Source organism: Tetrao urogallus, assembly GCF_951394365.1.
Source record: "Tetrao urogallus genome assembly, chromosome: 1".
NCBI classification, from domain to species: Eukaryota; Metazoa; Chordata; class Aves; order Galliformes; family Phasianidae; genus Tetrao; species Tetrao urogallus.
In genome coordinates this window covers 94,332,907-94,358,327 of record NC_136813.1, presented here as the reverse complement: position 1 = coordinate 94,358,327, position 25,421 = coordinate 94,332,907, and the positions used below count along the sequence as shown (strand labels likewise).

General features: G+C 35.4%; 1 protein-coding gene across 2 annotated transcripts in view; it reads left to right on the top strand.

Moving 5' to 3' along the window:
* NCAM2 (neural cell adhesion molecule 2) overlaps window positions 1–25,421 on the top strand; it is a gene marked incomplete at both ends in the record, with an annotated part of 250,461 nt that overhangs the window by 127,899 nt on the left and 97,141 nt on the right. The window contains 5 exons of one of the 2 annotated variants that reach the window (XM_079547212.1): window positions 495–638; window positions 3,898–4,035; window positions 7,391–7,508; window positions 13,103–13,263; window positions 21,581–21,726. In XM_079547212.1, coding sequence (XP_079403338.1) covers window positions 495–638; window positions 3,898–4,035; window positions 7,391–7,508; window positions 13,103–13,263; window positions 21,581–21,726 — 707 coding nt within the window. The remainder of the gene's footprint in view (window positions 1–494; window positions 639–3,897; window positions 4,036–7,390; window positions 7,509–13,102; window positions 13,264–21,580; window positions 21,727–25,421) is intronic. The other variant, XM_079547213.1, reaches the window with a different exon arrangement.

Genomic DNA, 25,421 nt, shown 5'->3' with positions numbered 1-25,421 from the left:
TAGTTCCACCTTTCTAATAAGACTTCTCCAGGTGGTTTCAGTGGACGTTTAGATGGAATGATAACATGGGGAATTAATTCAATAATAAGATCATGAGAAATGAAACATGAAAGAGAGTAGAAAAGACTATTAACCTGAATGTGTAGACCTCTGAAAAACTAGAGCTTCAAAACTGGGCTCTGGACCATTAAAAATGATGAAAAACATATTTATGAAGCATGCTGAGTTTATATACATAAAACAAACATTTTTGTAATGCCAAATGATTGTAAAATCATTCCTAGAGATAGAGTGAATGTTCTGTCTTCAGGACCATTTTGAATTTTGAAATGTTAGAGTCTTTGAATCTTAGAAAAATGTATTATGGAAATAATTCTGTACTGTGAACATGATGAAGTCTTAATAGTTAACTACATCTAATTTGATACCACACTTAACTTCAATGCTGAGCGAACTGTAAAGTACCAATGGTATTCTGTTTTCTTCCTTTTTAGAAAAGCTCACTTTTCGGGACATAGTATCACCACAAGAGTTCAGGCAGGGAGAAGTTGCAGAAGTTGTTTGCCGTGTCACTAGTTCACCTGCTCCCGTTGTCAGCTGGCTGTATCGGAATGAAGAAATATCAACTCTTGCTGACAGTTAGTATTTTGGTAACTCTTTAAGTTATACATTTTAACTCACATTGAAATGTTGTTAAAGAAAATGACATTATAACGTTGTAATTATGAAGTGCATTTTGACTAGTCCATCAGTTAAGTGGAGTTTAACCAGGTGCTGTGTTCTATTAAGAATCTGTATGCTATAGTATCCGTCCTTCTTTTTTAAAATTGGAAATTTTCTCTAGCTATGCCATGAAGGTCCAAATGTGCATAAGATTATTTGGAACTATTCTGCAGGAACTCTTTCTGGGCTACCATGCATGTAGGAGCTGAACATGTTTTTAAAACATACTCGGATAAAATTCTTCATGCTGGCAAAGTTGTGATGCTTCCTCAGAGTGTAGAATTTACTGAGCAAACACTGATGGACTTCATATACTTGCACATTAGCTCTGAGACTTGTAGGTAGATAGGCTTGTTGCACTGTTGTGAGCATTAACTTATGTAAGTGTAAGCTACATTTAAGTTACAAGCAGTAGGAGATATAGGTGATCTGCTTAGGATAGATTCCTAATAGCTAGACTATAAGATTTGTTGAAGATGAATCTCTCTGATTCTGTAAATTGACCTTGGGGAAGTTTGTCTGCGTAGAAATGGAGCACACTAAGACAGATGATGTTAAGATTTGAAAAAAACAGAAGTAATCAAAAGTCCATGCTGCAAAATTCTTACCTTTAATATAGAATAAAATGCTATTACTTTATAATATTTGCTTTACTCATGAGAATATCTCCTCCTAGCTGTTAAGCTGTGTAGGGACAGGGTCAGGAAAGCCAAGGTCCAGCTTGAGCTAAACTTGACCAAGAAGAATGAGAAAGGTTTCTATAGGTAACTCAGACAGGAAAGGAATGCATACTCCCCTAGGTGAGTGACAAAGGCAAAATGGTAACTACAGATAAGGAGAAGGCTAACTCAAAGTACTCAACAATTTTTTTTGCCTCAGTCTTCTCTGATAACAGCTCATCACCCAACCTTCAAACAATTGGATTGGAAGGAGGGGGCTGGGGAAGCAATGACTCTCCCACTGTTAGGGAAGATCAGATTCGTGACCACCTGAGGAAACTGAACATCTGAAAATCTCTGGGTCCTGATTGGATGTATCCCAGAGTCCTGAGGAAATTGGCTGATAGTCACCAAGCCACTCCTGATGATATTTGAAAAGTCATGGCAATCAGGTGAAGTCCCTCATGACTGGAAAAATGGCAGCATCACACCCATTTTTAAGAAGGGTAAGAAGGATGACTGTGGGAACTGCCAACTTGTCAGTCTCACCTTTCTGCTGGGAAGGATTATGGAGCAGATCCTCCTAGGAGCAATGCTAAGGCACATGGAAGACAGGGAGGTGAAATGAGAGAACCAGCATGGCTTTACCAAGGGCGAGTCCTACTTGAGCAACCTGGTGGCTTTCTATGATGGTGTCACTGCAAGGACAAGGGGAGAGCCACTGATATAATCTATTTGGACTTCAGTAAGGCACTGTACCTCTCAACATACTTTTCTCCAAATTGAAAACATGTGGATGTGATTAATGGACTGTTAGATGGATGAAGAACTGACTGCAGGATCGAAGCCAGAGAGTGGTGGTCGATGGCTCAATGTCTGGATGGAGATGAGTGATGAGTGGTGTCTTCCAGGAGTTGGTGCTGGGACCAATACTCTTTAATATCTCTTCATCAGCGACCTGGACAGTAGGGCTGAGTGCACCTTTAGCATGTTTACGATGACAACAAGCTGTGGGTTGCAGTTGACATGCCCAAGGGACAGGGTGCCATTCAGAGAGTCCTAGACAGGCTTGAGCAGTGGGCCCAGGAGAAGGAACTCATGATGTTCAACAATGCCAAGTACAAGATACTGCACCTGAAACAAGGCAACTCATACTACCAATACAAGCTAAGAGATAAAAGGTTTGAGCACAAACCTTTCAAAAGTCAAAAAAGACCTGGGGTACTGATGGATGGAAAGCAAGACATAAGGCCTCAATATGCCCTCACAGCCCAGAAAGTCAGGTGTATCCTGGGCTGCATCAAAAGAAGTGTGGCCAGCAGGTTGAGGGAGGTCATCCTGCACTTCTGCTCTGCACTGGTGAGGTCTCACCTGTGGTACACCTGTAGTGTGTCCAAGATGTGAAGTCCTCAGTGCAGAATAGATATGGACCTGTTGGAGTGTATCCAGAGGAGGGCCACAAAGATGATCCAAGGGATGGAACACCTGTCCTACGAAGACAGGCTGAAAAAGTTGGGGCTGTTCAGCCTGGAGAAGAGAAGGCTGCAAGGTGACCTGACAGTGGCCTTTCAATATCTAAAGGGGAGCTACAGGAAAGAAGGGGACAGACTTCTTCTTTAATAGGGTCTTTTATGAAGATCCAGGGCAAATGGTTTCAAACTAAAAGAGGGGAGATTTAGATTGGGTATAAGGAAGAAATCTTTTACAGTGAGAGTGGTGACATACTGGCAGAGGTTGCTCAGAGATGTGGTTGATGCCTTGTCCTTGGAGGCTTTCAAGGTCAGTCTGGAGCAGGCTCTGAGCAACCCGATTGAGCTGTGGATGTCCCTGTTCGTTGCAGGGAAGTTGGACTAGGTGACCTTTAAAGGTTCCTTCCAACTCTGAGGATTCTATGATTCTAGTGTATCCATTTTATTATTCTTCATCAAGAGTTGAAAAAGTATTCAGTCAACATCTCCCATTCCTTTTTTCCACTGATAAATGAGCTTTCAGTGTTTCAACATTTTAAAGAAATGTTCTCTGTTTCTCTCATCTGTCTCACACATTAACAATTTACTTTAGCAAAAAGTTCACCAAAGTCAAAAGAGGAGATCTCAGCTTATCAAAATGTCTTGAAGCACAGTTCTCTGGGAATTGGAAAGCAACAGGAAAGAGAAAGTGATTTCATTTTTTTGTGGTAGTGTGTGTAGTGGCATTAATTTTCAAGCTTGACTTTAAGAATCTATGCATCATTAATGTAAACACATTGACACCATCAGTGTCCTGTAAACCTCCATCAGATGAAGCACAATTAAATGTTCTATTTACATTTCTGTCTTCATTTTCTGATAGAGTCTCTGGTAATGAAACTAAATTCACATAGCATTAAAAAAACTTTTTTTTTTTCCTGTTAAGATATATATACGTATGTTCTGTGAACAAACTCTTAGCTGTTTTGAAATATAAACACTGTGTTTGTTTTGTGTTGTGAGGAAATGGCTGTTAACACCACTTAATCTTTTACATGACTTTCTAGATCGATTTGCAATATTAGCAAACAATAATCTTCAGATTCTTAACATCAATAAAAGTGATGAAGGAGTATACCGTTGTGAAGGAAGAGTGGAAGCCAGAGGAGAGATTGACTTTCGGGATATAATTGTTATTGTGAATGGTAAGGAGTAAAAGTTAATGAGTTGACTTCTTAATTTAGCTGATTATCATAGCCTTAATTATAAACAATATTAGTTTCTAACAGTCCTAATTAAATTGATTAATAAGGATTTCATGTTTGTTCAGTATTGTTTTCCTATAAAGGTAATTACTTGCTATTAAAAAAAAAAAAAATCTTACACAGTATATAAGTAGAATTCATTGCATTTCATAGTATCGAAGTATATTATTATGCAAAAGCTCAACTGTTATTAATAATTTGAACAATACTAACAATCACTATGAAGCTTGAGTTTCAGGTTACAATGTGTAGTTATTTATTTCAGTGTATTTTTCAGTGCTAGTGTTACTTACTGTTAAAAACCTTTTGATTTTTCATAGTAATTCATCTTTACTCCATTGTACGTGTTTTATTAATTATTTTGTTTAAAACCATCCCAAAAATCATGAATACTTTTTATTAAGAAGTATTGCTTATTGATCCTTAACATTCTGTTTTTAATGTAGATTAAAAGGAGTTATCTGATAATTGGCATTTTAACATTTTATTAGTTTCTTAAAAAACTCCAGGAAGGAACATGAGAAAATGTGGACAAAATAGAGCATTTAGTTTACCCTCTCTCTTAAATTCAGGGTTGGCCTGTTGAAAAATAAATGTATCTTCATATGTTGTCTAGAAAAGACACAGTTCATGAAGGGCATTTTTTGTCCACCCCATTCTGTTTAATGTCAGTATTTCAATGAAGCTGCTTCCATTGTGCCATTAGTTCCTGAGTTATAAATGCTTTATCCTTGACTGGTCCTCTGCACATCTTGGTTTACATAAGTTATTATATAAGTTGAATTCTCAGTTAATTGCATTCTGGCTCACATTATTTAATCCCTGTAGTCAAGCAGCAATATTTGAAAGAGAACTCTAGGAGTTTTTAGACAGTGTGCAGACTGTGACAATCAAATGGGTGGTTAACTTGTGTGTTGTGATAAAATATAACAATATGTGCCCCATGCAATGAAGACCCTTAAACTAATTACTGTTTGTTTTTAAGCAGATTACCTCTTGACTCCTGAGTATATTCCAACAGTTCCTTCACTTGATAATATTTAAAATGCTGAATGACGTTTTATTCTACTACTATTTGTATATATGTATACAAACCTACATTTTGAACACCTGTCATTTCTCTTTGATATATGCTGTTGAGCTGAGTGAGAGTGAAACCTGGAACATCAGATTTCAAACTGTGATCCCACATCACGTCTTCTATTGGTAGATTAGATCTACAGATTTCTTTTTTATATATATATTTGTTATTATTCTGGACAAGAACGCCAACACTCACTTCAGTCTAGAGTTTGGAGTTCTGTAGTGTTGTGAGGAAAAGAGGTTTCCAACAGAGATTCTAACATTGTTGCTCATGTAGAGTGGTATCAATTAAGAGCTATTTTCCACTTAATTTGTATGGGAATAAATAGCTTTTCAGAGATAAAAGTGAGTGTATTTAACCCAACCACAAATAAGTTTTATATTAATATCGAAAATCAGGAAGATACAAAAAATTTTAATGCTCTTCGGTGAAAAGATGAAAAATGTTATCAGTGAGTTGTACTTAAATGTACTGAAAGTCTGGACTTTTCCATTTTGCTTTAAATTAGAAATGTGAGAGACTTGCTAGTGTCTTGCTTATTATATCCAAAACCATTTAGCTTTTCCTCTTTTAGGTTCATTCTTTAGCTGTACATAAAAGTACAGAACTGAGATAAACAGACTTCACTTCCCAGAAAGAGCTGTAAGAAAATGGATATTTGATTTAATTGTCATCACAGTGTCTCTGGGAAGATTGAAACACTAAAGTAATTTGCTGAAATGGGTCATGGTCCTGTAGTTCTTAGTTGTGAGTAGAGAAGAAGCTGCTGCTTTTGGGGAAGGATTGATTAGTCATCTCATGTCACTAACCATATTTTCAGATCTAAATGTTAGAATGCACTACAGAAAGTCTACAAATGCTTTCTGTGCGACACTTTGAAATGCAAGATGGACAAGTTACTGCAGCACAACAGAATGGTTTTTATAAGCTGAGTACTGCAATTTTAAGTAGGAAAGAATTGATCTGTGAAATATGTAAATTTCAACACACGATGACAAAGAGTCAAAAGTACAGAAGAACATTTACTTGCTACTCATCAGTGATTCTGGGTCACTGTTTTAATAATTCAGTGTGTTCAAAGTTCAGAAGTTGGAATGGTTTATGAGAGAGAAACTTAAAGCTAAAATATTTGTATTGTTTAAAACAACAGAAACTGATTCTCAACAGTTTTTGAGAAAAGATGTGGAGTTACAGTGGTAAAGCATAAGCAAATTCATTGGGGTTGCCTTCTGTCCTCTACTGAAAATTAAAGCTAAAAAGGATAAATCTGAGCCATTCTAATGACAGGGTATTCTTACTAGCAGAAAGCTGTACTTTGTGTGTTTTTTTTCTTCCTCTCATTTATTTTCCATGTTATCTTACTTCCAGTTTGCTGGAATTATTTTTCTTTGTTTATTTACGTGAGAGTTTAATGGAAACAGGGCAAGTGTCTTAAAATTTCATATGAACAGAGATACTGAAAGCATCCTCTGAGTTGTTCTGTCTTTAATATTACTGCTATTTTTTCTGTTGGGCAGAGAGGTTCTCTGTGAATGGTTTTAATTTCATTATTGAATTTATCTCATAAAGGACAGACAAAATATGTGATCCACAGAACACAATTACCAAAACAGGTTGTAATTCCTAAATAGATTATTAAAATAAATAAAAGTAATTCCTAAAATAGATTATGTCCATTGTGTCTGTCACAGTTTATGTTCTTTAAGCTGGTGATAGTCATACCCAGGAAATTCAATAAAAAGAATGAAGTATATTTAGTAGATAATGCTGTGTATTTACAACTATTTTTTAAGCAGTATCTGGTATCAGTGTGTAGTTCTGTGTCCACTGTGTAGTTGAGTGAAAGAGAAAGAGACTATGTTTTCATTGAAAATAATTAAATTACCAACAGTAACTCTTTGTGTGTGGTAGAGTACATACATAACTGCTAGGTATGACTTCGTTAGCTTTAAAACGCTCTGTAAGAAAATCGGCAGCTATCAAACAAGACTTATTTTGAATTTATCCCAGTGCAAAGAAGTCGTAAATGCCTGACAATATTAGAAGTCTGTCACTGTCTGTTTAAGATAAAATACAAAAATACTGATAACTGATTCATATTGTGTAAGTATAAATTCCAAATTTAGCAAAGGATTCTGTGCTTTAAATTTCTTCAGAAACATAAAGAATCTTGTATGTTCCATTAATGGGAAATAATGTTTTATTCTCCAGTTCCCCCTGCAATTACCGTGCTGCAGAAATCTTTTAATGCCACTGCAGATCGAGGAGAATCCATAACTTTGTTTTGCAGAGCCACTGGATCGCCTCCACCAGAAATAAGTTGGTCTAGGTAAGTTCAGTTGAGATCTGCACATCATAGCACATTGGTTTTTTTCTGTCGTGATTTAATGTAACACTCCATGAAGTAAGCTGTGCAATCTTAATTATTTACTGAATTTTAAAACGGTTTGCTATTTAGTTATCCTCTTAATTTCTGAAACTAGATTCAGCATTAACAAATGAATTATTATGATAATACATGTATAAAATAAGAATCATTATAATAAGTGAAAACACACAGAAATGCAACTGTACTCAGGTTACTATGAAAGTGAGATAAATTAAAAATGTAAAATACTGTATTCATATTATTTCTTCATATTTGAACAAAATCAACGTTGAAGCAATTAGTGCATTTCTCCAAGAAAATACAAACAAAAGACTTAAAACTTTTGCATGGAAGTACTTCACGTAAAAACTGAACATACATATATACATACAAACACATACAGTTATGCAATAAATAAATAACCAATACAGATCAGCAGTTCTAATAACAAAAATAACACTTTATCTTTCTGTAAAAATAACACATTTTTAAATCTGATTCTAATCCTAATTCTGCATTTCAATTACATTCTCATTCAGAAGGAGATCAGAAGGCTCCAAACAACCCTACCATTGCGAATGCTTCATGGAATAAGTTTAAAGTGTTGTTTATATTTTTTTAAACACGTAATATATTTTGAAATATGGAAGTGCTTTTTAAGTTTGTGTGTTCTTTGATGATGTCATTGGAATGAACACCAGAGATATTTGGGAACATTTACTATGTAACTGTTGTAAAAATGCAAATAATTGCATCCATACATTTTATTTCAGGTCTACATTTTATAAATGACTTACGGATTCCCATCAGTTATTAATCTCCTTTGGAGTCTTTGAATAATTTTATTGATTTTTAAATGTTAGCTTCCTTTGACTGAGACCTTTATCCTAACATGTCATAAGGCAAACATAGAGTTAAATTTTTCTCTTTTACAATTTCAATGGCAGACACAAATAAATAGAACAAAAAGTTAATTCTTTAGTGTGGCCTTTTTGTAAGACAAACCAGTGCTGATTTTTTTTACTGTTATGAAAGAAACTCTGTTTACAGATGTGTTTTTTTCCAATGCTTTATAAGTATTACAATATGTGTACAGGCTAAGTGTCTTGGAGAGACATTTGTCTGTGTTGATGTACTGACTTTTTAATTTTCCTCTAGTTTGCCTGTCACTGGGACAACCAGCTGTTTTACACCATTCATTATCTTTCATACAGATTTTACAAAAGCTTTTCAGGTAGTGTAGTCTGTACTGATTTTAAACAAGAATATATAGGTTATTTCAGAAACCAAGTGAGCAGTACTGGCTTGTGTTTCCCTTTTTATTTTATTTTATTTTATTTTATTTTATTTTATTTTATTTTATTTTATTTTATTTTGTCTTATTTTGTCTTATTAGGCTATATATTCTGGGTGGGTAGAAAACATTCTTTGTTTTGTTTTTTTTTTTTTGCTAGTGGTAAGAGGTTGTAAATTGATAAGTAGAAAAGGTCCCCAAAGTCTGTGACAGGAAATGTGACAGGTATGGAAACGGGAAAAAAGATGGAAGGAGCTCAGTAATTATATTCTGGAAGGAACAAACTTGATCTAATATTTCATGGAATCATATAATTATTTGGTTTGTAAGAAACCTTAGAGGACATCTAGTTCCAAACCCTGGTATAGGCAGGGACACCTCCCACTAGACCAGGTTGCTCAAAGTCCCATCCAGCCTGGCCTTGAAAGCTCCCAGGAAGGGGCGTTCACAGTCTCACTGGGTAACTTGTTCCAGTGTCTTACCACCTTCACAGCAAAGAATTTCTTCCTAATATCTAGTCTAAATCTACCCTCTTCCAGTTTAAAACCATTTCCCCTTGTCCTGTCACTACCTGCCCTTATAAAAAGTCCCTCCCCAGCTTTTCTGTAGGCCCGCTTCAGGTAGTGGAAGGCCACTGTAAGGCAGTGCTAGAGCCACCTGTTCTCTAGGCTGAACAGCCTCAGCTCTCTCAGCCTTCTGGTCATCTCTGTGGCCCCCACTGGACCTGCTCCAGCAACTTGATGCCTTTCTCGTGTTGGGGACTCCAGAACTTTATGCAGTACTCCAGGTGTGGTGTCACGAGATCAGAGCAGAGGGCAGAATCACCTCCGTCGACCTGCTTCTCTTGATGCAACTCAGCGTACAGTTGGCCTTCTAGGTTGCAAGTGCAATTGCCAGCTCATGTTGAGTTTGCATCAACTGCCACCCCAAATCCTCCTCCTCAGGGCCAATCACCTCATCTTTATTTTCCATGTTCCTTAGTAGAATCTTCAGGAGGATCTGCTCCATGATTTTGCCCAGCACAGAGATGAGACTGACTGGACTGCAGTTCTCTGGATCTTCTTTTTTCCCTTTCTTGAAAATAGGGGTTATGTTTCTCCTTTTCCAATCAGTGGGACCTTCACCAGACTTTCATGACCTTTCAAATATGATGGATAGCAGCTTTGTAACTTCACCTCCCAGTTCCCTCAAAACTTGTAGATGGATCTCATTGCGTCCCATGGATTTGTGCACCTTCAGTTCAGTTCTTGAACTTGATCTTCACTTAGAGCTGGCAGATCTTCTTTCTCCAAGTCTTACCTTTGCTTTCTGTGGCTTGGGTGGTGTTGCTGGAACCCTTGCAGGTGAAGATTGAGGCACAGAAGTCGTTGAGCACATCCGTTTCCTGGGATGTGCGTCTATGGGTCCTATTGGTCACAGAACTGGGCCGACCCATCCCATAAACCCATAAACACCATCCCCCCATCCTACCCTTTTTTGGATTGATGGGCCTGTGAGCCTGCTTTCCCCCTTTCATGGACACAGGTAGATCTAGAGATAACTGTGACAGTTTGTCAGTGTGTGTTCAGACATTTTATTTAGCTTGTCTCAGGTTATCCATTTGTAAAATGAGCAGGTATAGTGAAGTGATTTAATGGAAGTCTATTGTATGAATTCATAGCTATGCTAAGGAAGAAAGAACAGAAAGGTACAAACTATTATAGAACACGATAAAAAAAACTTGTGGACGTCCCTGTTGTCATTTAGGAATAAACACAAAGTGCACTAAATACAAGGAATAGAAATATATGTTCTTAATCCCTCTTAGAACACTTACAAGTGTAATGAGTTTTCTGGAGACCTGATTGACAGAAAGGATGTGGACAAGTTCTACTTCAGTTGTTTAGAGGATTTTCATTATACTATCTAGAAAGCAGTACCTCTGTACCTGTTGACATGATTCAGCAATATTAAGTAACAGTGGAATGTTCTCTGTATTTTTTTCATTTTTTAAGATATGCCCTGACTCCTAAAAATCTCTCATTGGCTCAAGTGAATTTTCTTTAACAAGGCTTGCATAATTTGGGTTTCTCATTGTATAGCCCTACCTTCCTTACAATCCTTTGCTATTTTAATCAGTTGAAATCTGATTTTCTTTTCTCTTGATTCTTTTTCACTTTCCAGTGAACTGATTTAACAGAATGTTAAATTCTGCCCGGACATGAAAAAAGTCTTGAAAATCAAATGCTAGTGATATTGAAGTGTCTTACATTCTTCTCCATTGAATTAATCAAGTTGCTGATCAAAACTGTAGTTTCAAGCTTAAACATCTCTTTAGACCGTATCTAGTATGACAGAGCTTTAACTAGTTGTGTTGACCCTTTTTATTTCTAGCTGTATTTTTCTCATTCTAGAATGGAGGCATCTGAGCTGTTGTGTCGACATTACTCAAAAATGCCATAGGTCATTTTCTAGTTAGTCAGCTTGAGGTACCTAGAAGAAGGGTTGTCAACATTTAGTTTTAGTGCACTGTATTTAATATGTAAATGTACTTTGTTAATATTTCATGGACTAAGGGAATGTAATTCTTCCTCTGCTTAACTGATATTACATTAAACCATGGCCTTCAGAGAAACAATATGCTAATAGAAATAAATTAGTGGTGGCTGAAATATAATTTAAACGTACGGGTCCTGAACTGGTAATGTTTACTCATGGGAATAGTCCTACGGAAAACACAGTTATTGTTTACATTTGTGGAGATCATTTACAGTAATAAAATTTAGTGGGATCTGTTCCCTATGTCTCTACCGACAGGGCATAGAACTATCTAACAAAAGAAATAATAAAAGAAACAGTCTTCTTTTAACGCGTTGTGTTTTCTTGTTCACCTGTATCAGTGTTAATCTGAACCTTCCCTTTTCCTAGAAGGTCCATGATAATCTTCATGATCTAATTTCTTCTCATATGCGATCATAGATATAGGTAGTGGATGAGATGAAGGACACTTGGACGCTACTTTTGACACTCAGAATGGTCTCTTGTCTCCTACAGAGATTATTGTAATTTTAATGAAAACACTTAAGTGGAAAAATAACAAAAATGTTAGTGAAATGCAAGATTTCAGATGCCAGGATACACCATTAATATTCCCAAGGAGGGGAAAAAACAAACAGTAAATGAAGTTTTCACTTTTAGGGAAAGTATTATTTTAGAAAATATGAAGTATAACAATATGTCAGCATTCTATGAGCAGAAAGAATGTGAACATGGTTTCTGTTCAAATCTTGAAGTAAAATGGCCATGAAAACAGGGATATGCATTGGTTTCCTTTCACAAAGAGCTTGGCCATCAAGTTTATTAATGCTGATGAAAACCAGGCAGTCTTCACGTAGGCATATGAGAACACGCTGGTGATTCAACATAAGTAAGGACAAAAGAATCCTAGATCAAACAAGTCAGAATGAAAAAAAAAAAAAAACAACTAAGTTAGAATTGCTCCCATTTAGAAAAAACCATTACAATAAGCATGTGTGTGCCAAGGTACTGAGATGGAGTGGTCAAGCCTTGATCAGCCCTCAAAATTGTTCACAGGTTTTATTATTTCTATACCATCTGGTCAGGGGTAATTATAATGTCTGGAAATATGTCTGCTTACTAAATTGTGGCTAGCTAACAACATCCGAAAGGAAATAACTCAGAAGAGTTCTTTAGAGCCAGGAGGCTCTATGTGTAAGTAATATAAAATTATTTTTCTGAATCGATACTTTATTACTAATGTGAACTGCAATGGTAAACTTAAAAATGTGCTTTTGAATGTTTCATTTATACAACTATGTATTTGTCTGATTCCTTGAGTGCAAGTCATGTATTAGAGTTCTATTCACAAGTATTTCTTCTACCATTAAGTCATGAAAATTTAAGAATAAAACTATTATAGTATTTTTAATACATATATTTTAGAATCTGACAATAAAATGGTGAACCTGGGGTCTTGAACATCAAAATGGAGTCCAGAATGCATTGCTTATGTCTAGAATGTGCACATTCTTATGGAAAAAAAAAACACGACACTAATCCAGCAGAACAGTTGTCGTCATGCTCAAATTAACTCCCTTCTGCACACACTGCCCGTTTATGTCACGTGAGTTAATGCATTTTTCTTAACAGCATAATAGAACTTTCTTACAAGATTATTTAAAATTGATTGGTGCTTTCATTGTGCACTATTGCACTTTGGATCCCACTGATTTTTTTACTTTTTTTTATTTTTCTTTTTTAGGAATGGTAAACTTATTGAAGAAAATGAAAAATACATATTGAGAGGGAGCAATGCAGAGTTAACAATAAGAGATATAAAAAATATTGATGCAGGTCCTTATATCTGCAGTGCTAAAAACAAAGCAGGAAATGATAAAAGACAGACATTCCTTCAAGTTTTTGGTAAGTACTGTATATAATGTACCATCCTTCCTTTTGCAAGAGGGAATTGAAGTTATAATTCCCAATTTTCAATGGAGCAGTATTCCTGCAGTGTGTCTACTGATGCAGGAAACCACTCTACAATTTTATAACTTTTTCCTTGCTATTAACCACTTTAACCTTTAATCCTGAATCCAATTTTGAAAAGGCTATCTTTACTATTGTACTATTCAGATACAATACAATGGTGTGTTAAATTGTTAATTCGCTCTGGTTTGCCTTTAGAAGATGGCTGCTTGCAAGAAAACCAAAGGGAGAATAAAAGAAAACTATTGTAAGAGGCAACATGGTTATTTGTCCTTTCAATCACATTTTGTTGTTGTTTTTGAAGAATACCATGCAGAGGTGTTCCTGATTTTGTATCTGTTTTTGTCTTTTTAGTTTTGCTTCTTTTTTTTTTAAGTATGTGATTGCATACTCACTAAAAATTCTCGGATATTAAGAAAAAAGAATTTCAAAATCAAAAAGTAATAAAAACATGAAAACTTACCTATCTTTCTATGCCCTACTACCCAATCTGTTTTCATGACTGTGTCCTTTACACAGAACACTTGACTGTTTTTTGATCATTTGTGTAGCTTTGGCCTCATAAGAGTAGACATCTGTAAGAATATAGATCTCCCTCAGAATCATTCTGCAGGATCAGGGCCATAGATTATTTATGAAAATAGTGAAAATTAAGCAATCTATTTTTTTTTTTTTAAACTTATTTTTTCTTATGTAAAGTATCAATGTATTGTTAGTGTACCTCTACACTATATAATTAACTATAGGTTTTAGTAGAGAGGAAGATCACTTATATTTGAACATCTAAAGCATGTACTGAAGACAATGGGAAAGGAAATTTTGCATCCCTATTAAAACTAGTAGTTACCTATACAAAGCAAAACAGTTCCAACAGAAGAGGCTAACCTGATGTCTTTCACTTGAAGCTGATGTATTGGTTGATGCTGTTTTCTGAATTTGAAGCTTGAGGCTGAAGCCATCTATAAACTCAACAGATTGACTGTCTCTGTGTGTCTTTCCCTGTCTTTCCTTGGGAAGCTCCTTGTTGTTCCAGACTGTGCAGTTTCTAGTCCTCCTTATACATACACATACACAGATGTGTTGCCTAAACATTGGGATACTTACTGTTCTGTGGTGATTGAGTGATCTTCTGAATTACTTTTCAAAAGAGTGAAAATTAAACAGTTTTAAATTTCATTCTTGCAAAATTAATTGATTAAATAGATATCATGAGTTTGTTCAGTCCTTTTGAATCTGTATTTCCTTTTTGCTTTCACAACATCCTATGCTCCTAAAATCCTTAGGTAATTTCTTTCTTGCATGAGAAAAAGTAATTCTTTTGCTTAATCTGGATGGAGCCTGTTCGTTTCTTTGGCTCATTTTAAGTTAAAAAAAAAAAAAAAAAGTATAATTCTGCAAGTTCTTTACATCAAATCTAGTTCATTTCTTTAATAAGATGAAAAATTCCAGGTTAGAAATTTCTCTCTATGCCTACTTTTGCATTCTTTTTACCTCTCTGGCTTCCCGAGTTTTGAACTGTTGTTTCCACAAAACTGTCGGACTTGTCTCCCAAGTCTCTTTCCTGAGTCTTTATAGGTAATTTAGAGTATATCATTGAGTATGTATATTTAGAGCTACTTTTCCTGTGTGCTCTTCTATTGGATATATTTCAATTAGGTTATAATAATCTGTGTACTGTCAGTTTGACTTGGCTTTGTATCAGAAAATAAGCTTCTTACCTCATTTGTAGTCTTAAAAGCTCACTGGGATTTTAGTCTAATATTTCCTTTACAAAAATCACCTCTCACTCTGAAAATGTGGAGCAGAGTTGCTGTATTTTCTCCTTCTAATAACTCTCCTTCTTTTGTGTCTTTCACCCAGATTAAACTTGCCAACGTGTGTACAGCCAACCATTATTATACTTTTCTTCCCCTTAAATGCATTGAAAAAACTGCAGGCTGAAAATGGCAAGGCAGATGGCTAATTATTATAGCTCGGTAGCTCACAAACAGACAGTTTATGTTAAAATAACCTATTAAATTACATGTATTTTTTTTTCCCACTCTGTTAGCTTGTTTATCTCACCTACCTTCTATCTCTAATCTTAATTTACAATTCAAGCTTCTTGAGACTATTGTCTCCATGAGTACATCAGGGCTCTGGTAGTATTGAAGACTCTAATGCTAACTGTAAAGCAGTAATAATAACAGTGATGTTACAGAATTCACCATTTTAAATTTCTTGTACTCTGCATTTTGGTATGGGTGTGGTCAACATAGTGCCATCTAATATCTGCAGATGTTTATTTTCCATACGTGACTTTGGTTTCTGTTTGTTTTTTTTTTTAATTGCTTCAGGTATCAGTGTTTTAAAAGCTATTTTATTTTCATATCAAATTGTTATCCAGACTTTTTCTGGAACCATGACACATGTATAAAGTCCTACATACTTCTACCCTGCTCTCTCCACAGTTTTTAACTGTGATTGCTGCATTGTATTTGTTCTAAATAATACATTTTAGAGGAGAGGGGAAATCCCTGACACTGAGGATTTCTTAATGATCATGCTTATAATTATAGTATCATCTGACCACGTACTATTTCTGTTTCCCAGATTTTCTTAAGTATAATCTGAAGCTTGTATAGCAGGAAGATTTATGCAGCTGTGTACAACGTAAATTTAATTGATTATTGTGGAAAGAATGTACTGTCATTCCTATATGATTTGTCATCAGACAGATGAGAAGATAGAAAATGTAAATGACCTCTTCTGACTTTTCCCCTCTTATGCTTATTCCAAATAATTAAAATAAAAATATTTCACTTTCTTATGCTCTCAGAAGCCCTGGACCTTTTAACCAAGCAGGCTAGAATCTATACTGAAAATGTGGTGTTAAGGTTGCCTACATTTTTCACTATTTTCAAGCTTTTTAGCCACATGTTTTACTTTTCCAGTGCCTTGAACACATCTAGTTATTTTTCTTTCATCTTAACAAGCAGATAAATGTATGTTCTGCTTTGTTTTCTGTGGTAGCATTCAGTACATGTGTAGGTGCACTTTGTTTAAATCTACTGATATATCCACCCAGGGAATACTATGTACTTGTTTATAAAACTATCTGTGCTTGCTCATCCCCACACCAGCTGCAGTTTCAGGAAGTGCAAGTCATCAATTGAAGATTCAGTGTTAAACATTCATATGCCTTCTATATTCCTTCTTCCCTTTCTTAACTGTGTGGAAAAACACTAATTCTTCAAATAAAAATGATGCTGTCTATAAAAGTGATTATGCCATATCTGTCAGAAGACAAGCCTTAAATCCCTTCAAGTGGAAATTAGTAATACACAATAGTGCATTTATCATGTGCTAAATCAAGTCCTAATGTATGAGCAAGGTTGTTGTTGTTTTTTTTTCTTTTTTTTTTTCTTTAAGATAGGACTCAAATTTCAAGAATCAATTGTTTATATATTTCTTTGTTGGGCTCTGGCTTATGTACGAAATTCAAATTGTACCAGCAATTTTCAGGAGGACAGAGTTGCAGTTTTGCTACCTGATTGAGCTGTGGATGTGCTGGAAAACAGCATATCAGGCAATGATTTCACCGTATAATAAATCCATGTTTCAACTGATAGCATTTATTTTCAAGGGATATAATCAGGACAGTCTCAAACTTTCTATTTGTTCTCCTGAATTTCTTGTTAATGGTATGGGTAGAACTTTGTGAATTCATTAAAATATATATATTTTCCAGGAATAAGTTGTAAACAGCAAATAACAGATCTAGAGTCTCAGATTGCTATCCATGTTCTTAAGCTTTGTAGGGGAGGCTGTAAAGTGCACAGCAATGAGCATAAACTGTCAGTTTATAACGTATTCTCCCCTTGTTTGAAATCAATTCAGAAGAGACCAAGGAGGAAATTTTAAACTAAATTATTGAGAAAGTGGTAGAGATCTGAAGACCAGACTTCTCTGCTCAGAGAACAAACTTTCCAACCAGCAAATGTTATTTCTTTCTTTGGCAGCATCACTCTTGCTAATATTTCAAAAGTAACATCTGTAGTGATGAGCACTGTGATGAGAATAATAGAATAGTTGAGGTTGGAAGAGATCTCAGGAGGTCATCTGGTCCAAGTCCCCAGCTACACACAGAGGCACCTAGACCAAATTGCCTAGGACTATGTCCAAAGGCAGTACTGCTGCCTTCCAAGTAAAATCATTTTAATGAAGCTCAAGCATAACTCCTTTCTCAAACGTAATTCCTTTCTGAAGTGCTCAAACCTACTTTCATTTCAGTCAGATCATTTGGTTAAGAATTTTTTAAGTACATTATTATCAGATTGGATAATAGGAAAAAATTCTTCACTGAGATGGTGGTTAGGTACTGGGACAGACTCTTCATGGCAGTGTTGTCATCACCAAGCCTGTCAGAGTTCGAGGAACATTTAGACTATGCTCTCAGCAATATTGTTTGATTTGTAGGTAGTACGATGTGTAGCCAGGAGTACAACTTGATTGTCCTTGTGCATCCCTTCCAACTCAGCATATGTTGTGATTCTGTGATTATAACACCAATGCTTCAATTGAAGCATGATTTTGACTGAAGAAACTAGCAAAGGCCGGGAGGTCTTCTGGACTGACAGTCCAAGACCCTTTATTTTCATCTGTTTCTTTTTTGCTAGAATACTGAAAGTAAATACCATTTCAGTTTGAAAATGATCATGTCAGTTTAAAAAGAACAGTTTAAGAACTGAAAAAAATAAATCCGTTTCAGTATTTCTGTCAGTCGTAGTATTTGCTTTCTTGAATAAATGTTTTTTTATTTCTATGCAAAAGTATTTTAATATTTTCTAATGCCCAAAATGTAATTTAAAAGCTGTCAAACTATTAGTCAATAGCTTGTGACCTATTAAAATTAAGCAATTAAATAATATCTTTTCCCGTTTTCAGCTCTTCTTCCTAGTAATAACTGTCAGCTAGATACATTTGATGATTAATCAGTGCTTGTTCCTTTAAATGTCAGCCTTCATGTCTAAAATGTCAAGTTAAAACTTTGCCTTCTAATAATCTATTTGAAGAAGACTTTAAAGAAATTTAGAATATAAATCAGAGAGATAAAAATATAAATACTTAAAATTATATACTTTAGAAGAAGATGCATCATCCTGAGAAAATGGAATTGTCATGTATATGTGGGGAAACAATCGTTCTGATGAAGATAATGCCAAATTTTGCAAATTTCTTTCATAAAATACTGTGTGTGATGCTTTTATTTGGATGATGTATCTGCCATACATTTTTCCTTGTTTTCAAGAATGATAATATATCAAAAGAAAGAAAGAATTGTTTATACTATAGCCAGGAGGCATGGCTATAGAAATAGAGTATCTGAGCTTAGTATCATAGAATGTTTCATTGACATTGGAATGATCCTAGAAGTGAGAGTTAATACTGTAATTATTATGATGTTATCTATTATCTCAAATTCTTCTTTACTTATTTCTCCAAAGTAGCATCCTTAGTTATAATACTGAGAGCAGTTACAGCTTTTCTCAACTGAATTGCTATCCTACCTTAATGCTTTGCTTACTGCCTTGTAATGTACTAAATAAAGATGGATCCAACTGATATTTATAGAGACCCTGCTCTCGCAGGATATTTTCTTCTTGTGCAGAGAGTCTCTCACCTTAGATTTATCTTAATGAAGGATACTAGAGTACTACTTTGCTAGGGAAAATATGACTTGTTTTTCATCTCTATACAGTAAACATAAAGTAGATTTTTTGTAGTAGCCAAGGATGAACAGACTATATGCAAGCAACTGAATGGCTATGGAGATAAGGAGTGAAAAGTGAGATCAAGAATGATGTGGTAGAAATGAAAGAAGATGATCTGGATATAGCAAATTTGAACCTGGTTTTATCATTTTTCTTGGTGATACAAAATGCAGTATCTGTGAGACACTAATAATAAATTTCAATAGTGGTAAAAAAAAAAACAAAAAAAAAAAACAACAACAACAACAAAAAAAACGATACCAGATATAAGGAAAAAAAAAATCTATACAGTGAGGACAATTTTTAAGATAATCCTCAACAAATCTGTGATCAATCTGATCTGATTGTCCTCATGGAATAGGACTGCAGTAGCAGGTTGGTGAGAAAGATCATGTAGTCTATTCTTGGAATTTTTTTTAAGATAATCCTCAACAAATCTGTGATCAGTCTGATCTGAACAGAGTTTGCTGATTCGGTTTTGAGCAAGGAGTTGGAAAAGATGACATCCTAGTTTCCCTTCTAACTGGAATGACTCTCTTTCCCCTTCTGATCTATGAACGTAACATGATTACTTTTCTGCATAGTATGTACTTCTAAAAATCCATTAGAAGATACATTCACTCACTGTTTATTTTGTGCTTCATGTAGACTATAATCTAGCAGCATTTCATCAAAAACAAAATAATTGCATGGAAAATATACTATTAAATTTACTCATAGAAACCTAGCTCACTGCTTTTAAATGTAAACATATTGAATCATATTTCTATTACAGGGTTACATACTAGGTTTTCCAATGAGATGTGTGTCTCATTCAATTTGCAAATATTTGGAGAAGCTTGTTAATGGTTAAATATGACTGAATATATAGTGCCAACACATTTTTTTTATGAAGGTACTTGAATGCAATGGAAGAGAGTAATATTCTATGCATAGTTCTGCAGCAGAGTTCTCTTATGATATTGTACAGACAAGTCCTTTAAGAAGTGTTCCTATTTAACTGGAAGTAGCATTGCAATGTAAATAGCCTGTCAAGACACAATATAGCTTGAGAGCTGTACCAGTATCTGCACCAGTATCTGTAAACTGGAATGATCTGAAGAATATGAACAGTTTCTGGACTTTTAAAAAACGTATTTTTTCACCAATTTACAGGGTAGCTAAAGATATATATAAATATATAGCTCAGAGTGCAGAAGGAGGACTCTCTGGAGGACTCTGTGCCCTCCCTGGGAGGGGACACAGTCTGAACAGCTGACCTAAACTGACCAAAGGGATTTCCCACAGTACATGGTGTTGTACTCAGTAATAAAAGTTGGTGAAAGAAAGAAGGAAGAGGGAATGCTGAGTTAGGCCATTTGTCTTCCCAAGTAACCATTACACATGATAGAGCTTTGCTTTCCTGGAAATTTATGAACATCTGCCTGCAAGATGGGAAGTGGTGTTTCTTTGCTTGTGCACACAACTTTCGCTGATCTAATAACTGTCTTTTATCACAACCCACAAGTTTTTTTTACCTTTACCTTTCTAATTCTCTAATCCATCCCACTGAGGATACTCTGTTGCCTACCAAGCTAACCCACAACAAATATTAATAATCCTGTATTATTCCAAGTCTTTGAAGACAAGCACAGATTATCTTAGAGTCACAGAACAGGTGAATCAGGAAGGCGTTTCTGGAGGTCATCTAGTGCAACCCCACTGCTTAGAGCAGCATTAGCCCAGGCAGATTGCTTGGGACCGTGTCTAGCTGTGTTTTGAATACAGTCAAGGATGGAGACTCTTCAGCCTCCTGGGCTTGCTTTTGAGTTCAGCTACTCTTCACAGTAAAAAAAGGTTTTGCTCTTCTTAAATGTTATTTCAATTTGCACCTATTGTTTCTTGTCCTGTCTTGGCACCACTGAGAAGAGCTTGTCTCCACATTTATTCACCTCTATCAGATACTTACACTCGTGGTTAAGATTCCTTTGAGTCATCTCTACTCAGGGGCACCCTGCTGGTTCGCAGCCAACTTCTTGTTCACCGGGACCCTCTTAGGCCCTCTATGCATAGCTGCTTTCCAGTTGTTAAGCACCAAGCTCTTACTGTGACACAGAGTTACTCCTACTCGTGTTCAGAATTGCCATGGAGACATTGAGTCTTTGTTTCATTCCTGGAATGTCCTGTTCCCTAAGAGACAAGAAGCCAGGAGAAAAGCACAAAGACAGGGCCGCCAGGGCAAGGGCCTTGTTGATAAGGGCTTATCCCATTGAACTGAAGCAAGGGAGTAGGCAGCCCAGGTTCTGGCAGCCATTCTTAGACGAGAGTTCAGGTTGTCAAACGCAGAGAAATAGTTGTTCTGCAACTTGAAATCAGAAAAGTTGATTGCTCTTATAGATGGTCATGTTAAACCTGTAGGTAAACTGAAGTAAATGAATATAAATGCACTTTTTTAAAGTAAAAAAAAATATTTTTACATTCTTTATGCAAGGTGAATAATATAATTTGTATTTTAACAGTACAGCCTCAAATAATACAACTTAAAAATGAAACCACTTTTGAGAATGGGAAAGCCACCCTCATCTGTGAAGCAGAAGGAGAACCTATTCCAGAGATTACTTGGAAAAGGGCCATTGATGGAATAACTTTCTCTGAAGGTGACAAGGTAAATCAGCCTTTACGATATCTAAATATACATTGTTTTGCTACTCTTCATAAGCAGAAAGTGAACTTAGAGAAATTGAAATTAATTTTAAGTGAAATTGGAAGGAACTAATATTTCCTAAGGTAATAAAAAAGATGTTTAAATTCCAAATTTTAAATTAATGGTTAAATTATAAAAACATAAAACAAAACCAAATACACACACACACACAAAAAAAAAAAAAAAAAAAAAAAAAAAAAAAAAAATTTTAGAAAGGTAATACTTAGATTTTCTTGACCATATTTGGAATTGGTCCAGTATTTCTCAAACTGCTGTGAAGCTTACAGAAGTCTGAAATTTAAAAAAATAAAATAAAATAAAATCTTTTCCAGATAGTTTGGAAATCTCTCCTTTTCACCTCACTTTTTTTTTTCTTCACTTTTCTCTTCCGTTACATTTTTCCTGCCAAAGAGCAAGGTTGTCTTTTACTACGAATTGAGCCCATTTTTCCTATTATGTTTCCATTTTCATGCTTTATTACAAAAATAAGTTGAGTAGAAAAAGATTGTAATGAAAAAAGTCAGTTGCTGTGGGAACAAAAGCTATGAGGAGATGAAATGGTAAGCAAAATGGAAAGGTGTAACATTATTCCTAATGAAGTAGATCTGTTTCTCAAGAGTGTTTTAAAAATAATTTTCTTTGAATATTTGAACAAAAGTTTGCTTCTTAGATAAAATACAGATCGTGTCTTCACTACTTGAATTGTGAGATAGCATCTGTATGGATTGCTAATTCTGAATTTAGGCAAAATAATTAAACAGTCTGCTTGTAGATGTTTGCAAATTAATAGCTGTCACTTAAAAAAAAAAAAAAAAAAAGAAGTGATCAGATCAATCAGGGATTTAGATACAAAGTAAGTTTGCTGAGTTTATAGGGAGTTATTGTGCAAGGATTGTTCTGAAAGTAATGCCTCCTATTTTATTCTGTTGGTCCATAATGTCAGAGGTGAATGTTGATAGTGTGGTGGTAGAGGTTGAACCTTCCCACCAATATTCCATTACATTTTAATGGCCAGCAGAGCAGCAGTCTGACAATGAAATAGTGTCTGACATGGAAGTGTGTATGGAACAAAGGTATGGAATTGAATTCCTTCAGCTGGAAAACGTACTCAACAACATGTGTTGATGCTTGCTGAATGTTCATGGAGACCAAACAGTGGATGTGAACGCAGTGAGACAGTGAGTGGTGCGGTTCAACAGTGGCGACACCGTTGTGAAAGACAAGCCACATTCCAGATGGCCATGCACAACTGTCGTACTGTGAAGAGCATCTTGATCAGTTCACCCACACATATCAGGGGATTATGACTACGGAACTATGTATGGAGTTGAATATTGGCTTCAGTGCATTGGAAACAATGGTGGCAGTGTTGGATTATTGCAAAGTTTGCATCAGGTAGGTCCCATGAATGCTCACAAAGGAATAGCAGAAAAACTGTATTCAAGTTTGAACCAACGGGAAGCTGAAGATGATGGTTTCCTGGATTGCATCATTATGAATGATGAGACATGCTGTCACCACTGCAAGCCAGAGTCAAAATGACAGCCCGTGCTGTGGCAACATATGAATTACTCATTGAAGAAAATGTTTGAGATGCAGCCCTCAGTAGGTGAAGTGATACACACTGTCTTTTGGGATAGGAAAGGGGCAATCATTCTATATTTTCTAGAATTCAAACGAACTATCAACTCTGATTGCTACATTGTGACACTGACTAAGCTGAAGGCATGAACTTCCACAGTCAGGCCAGAGAAGAATACAACCTTTCTCTTCCAACACTGTAACTCCAGGCCCAATACCATGGAAGACCATGGAGCACGTTGTCATCCTTGTGTGCAGTGTCCTACCACACCCACTGTATAGTCCAGATTTGGCACCATCTGACTTCCATCTGTTTGGGCTAATGAAAGATTGACTGTGTGGGCAACATTTTCCTAGCAACAGCACTATCATAGCTCCTGTGAAATAGTGGGGCACCTCCACCACTGCAGGTTTTTTTGAATGCTGCATGCAGGTTGCTGTCCGCTACTAGTGGAAATAAATAGCTAGTGGTAACTGTGTAGATAAATAGTGTTTTGTGACTGAGAATTTGTTCTATCAAACAGTATTGTTGTACTCTTTGTTGTATTTTCCATAGAAATAGATAGGAGGCATTACTTTTAAAGCGACTTACATATATTAAGGAATTACTTAGATTTATTGTTCTAATGGAGAATGTTTTTTCTTGTCAGTTCTCCTACTCCACCTCTCCTGGCATTGTGGCAGTTTATATGAGGTTGTGCCTACCATTTTCTTGTTCTGTGATTTCCATTAAAGAAAAACATCTTTTTTTTCTTTTTTCTTTTTTCTTCTTTTTCCAAGTAGTTTTTCATTATTCAAAACAGTCTCTCTCCTCCTTAACTATTTCAAGTTGAAGATAATCTTTCTAATGCATCAAGTCTGCACTTGGTTCAAATGTTAAAAATGTGTTTTTTTCACTTATGATTGGAATACTCCTAAAATAGTTATATCAGAAAATGAAAGAAAATTGCAGAAACAAGCTAAACACATCGATGGCATTGAAATCTGTTATTTGTCCAGTACTCATGTAGTATGGTATTACATTCGTAATTCAAACTACAGATGATTAAGCTCTTTAGACTTGTCAGTATTATATAGGTATCGTTTTTTGTGTGTGAAAGATAAAAAGACCAAAAGTAGTTAGATGGTTTCATTTTGTTCTTGCCAGTGAAGGAACTTTCAATGTATTGCTCATGGCAGGCTTTTGCCAAATGTTGAATAACTGTTCTGAAATACTTTATGTTTTGAGCTATAAAAAATGCTTCTTAATTTTCCACACGGTTTTGCAATACTCTAAGGAGGAAAGACTTGCTTAACTAGACCTTTCCTACCAAATTTTGTGAATAGGTTAATAGGAAACCAAACTGGTGATGAATAAATTGTTGAGTATTTTTTGAGTAATACAGCAGTGTCCTGCAACAAGAAAGAGAAGCAAAAGGTGAGTTGAAGAAAATAGAGGTTTTTATAGGCAATCATAAACTCAAGTTATTTATTATATGTGTTATAACTTGAAATAGTGTCCAGTCACCAGACTTATTTGCATAAATATAAAAAAAAATGTTTTCTACATTCAGTGAATTCATCTTTTGAATTTTTTAGTAGTGAAAAAAAATTGGTGCAGACTGTAGTTCATGAATACTTTTGTTGAACCAAGTGTTGAGGGGATGGTAGCAGGTTTTTTTTTTTTTCTAGAAGAAGAGGTAGAAGAGATAAGATTTGCTGTCACAAGAACAATTACCATGATAGTGAATAAAAATCATAAAGTGTTAATATTTTTAATTATTGTTTTATTATTTTTAGAATATAGCTGCTCAGTCTTACTCTTGTTCTGCAGGTATAGCTTGTGTGGTTAGTTATAGGATGGCTGTCTGAAATGTTTAACGGTTCCATACCTTTGGAATGTTGCCTGAAGGATTTCTTTGCCAGAAAAAAATGCAATGGCATTTTAATTTCTCAAAACCAAAATTAATTTGATCAAAGAACATATGGAAAACTTATTATGTAAGCTGCAAATTATGTAATAACTCTTTCTTTCCTTTCTCTTCCTCCCTAAACATAGTGGATTGAACAAAATACTGCAAAATTTGAGGCATCCT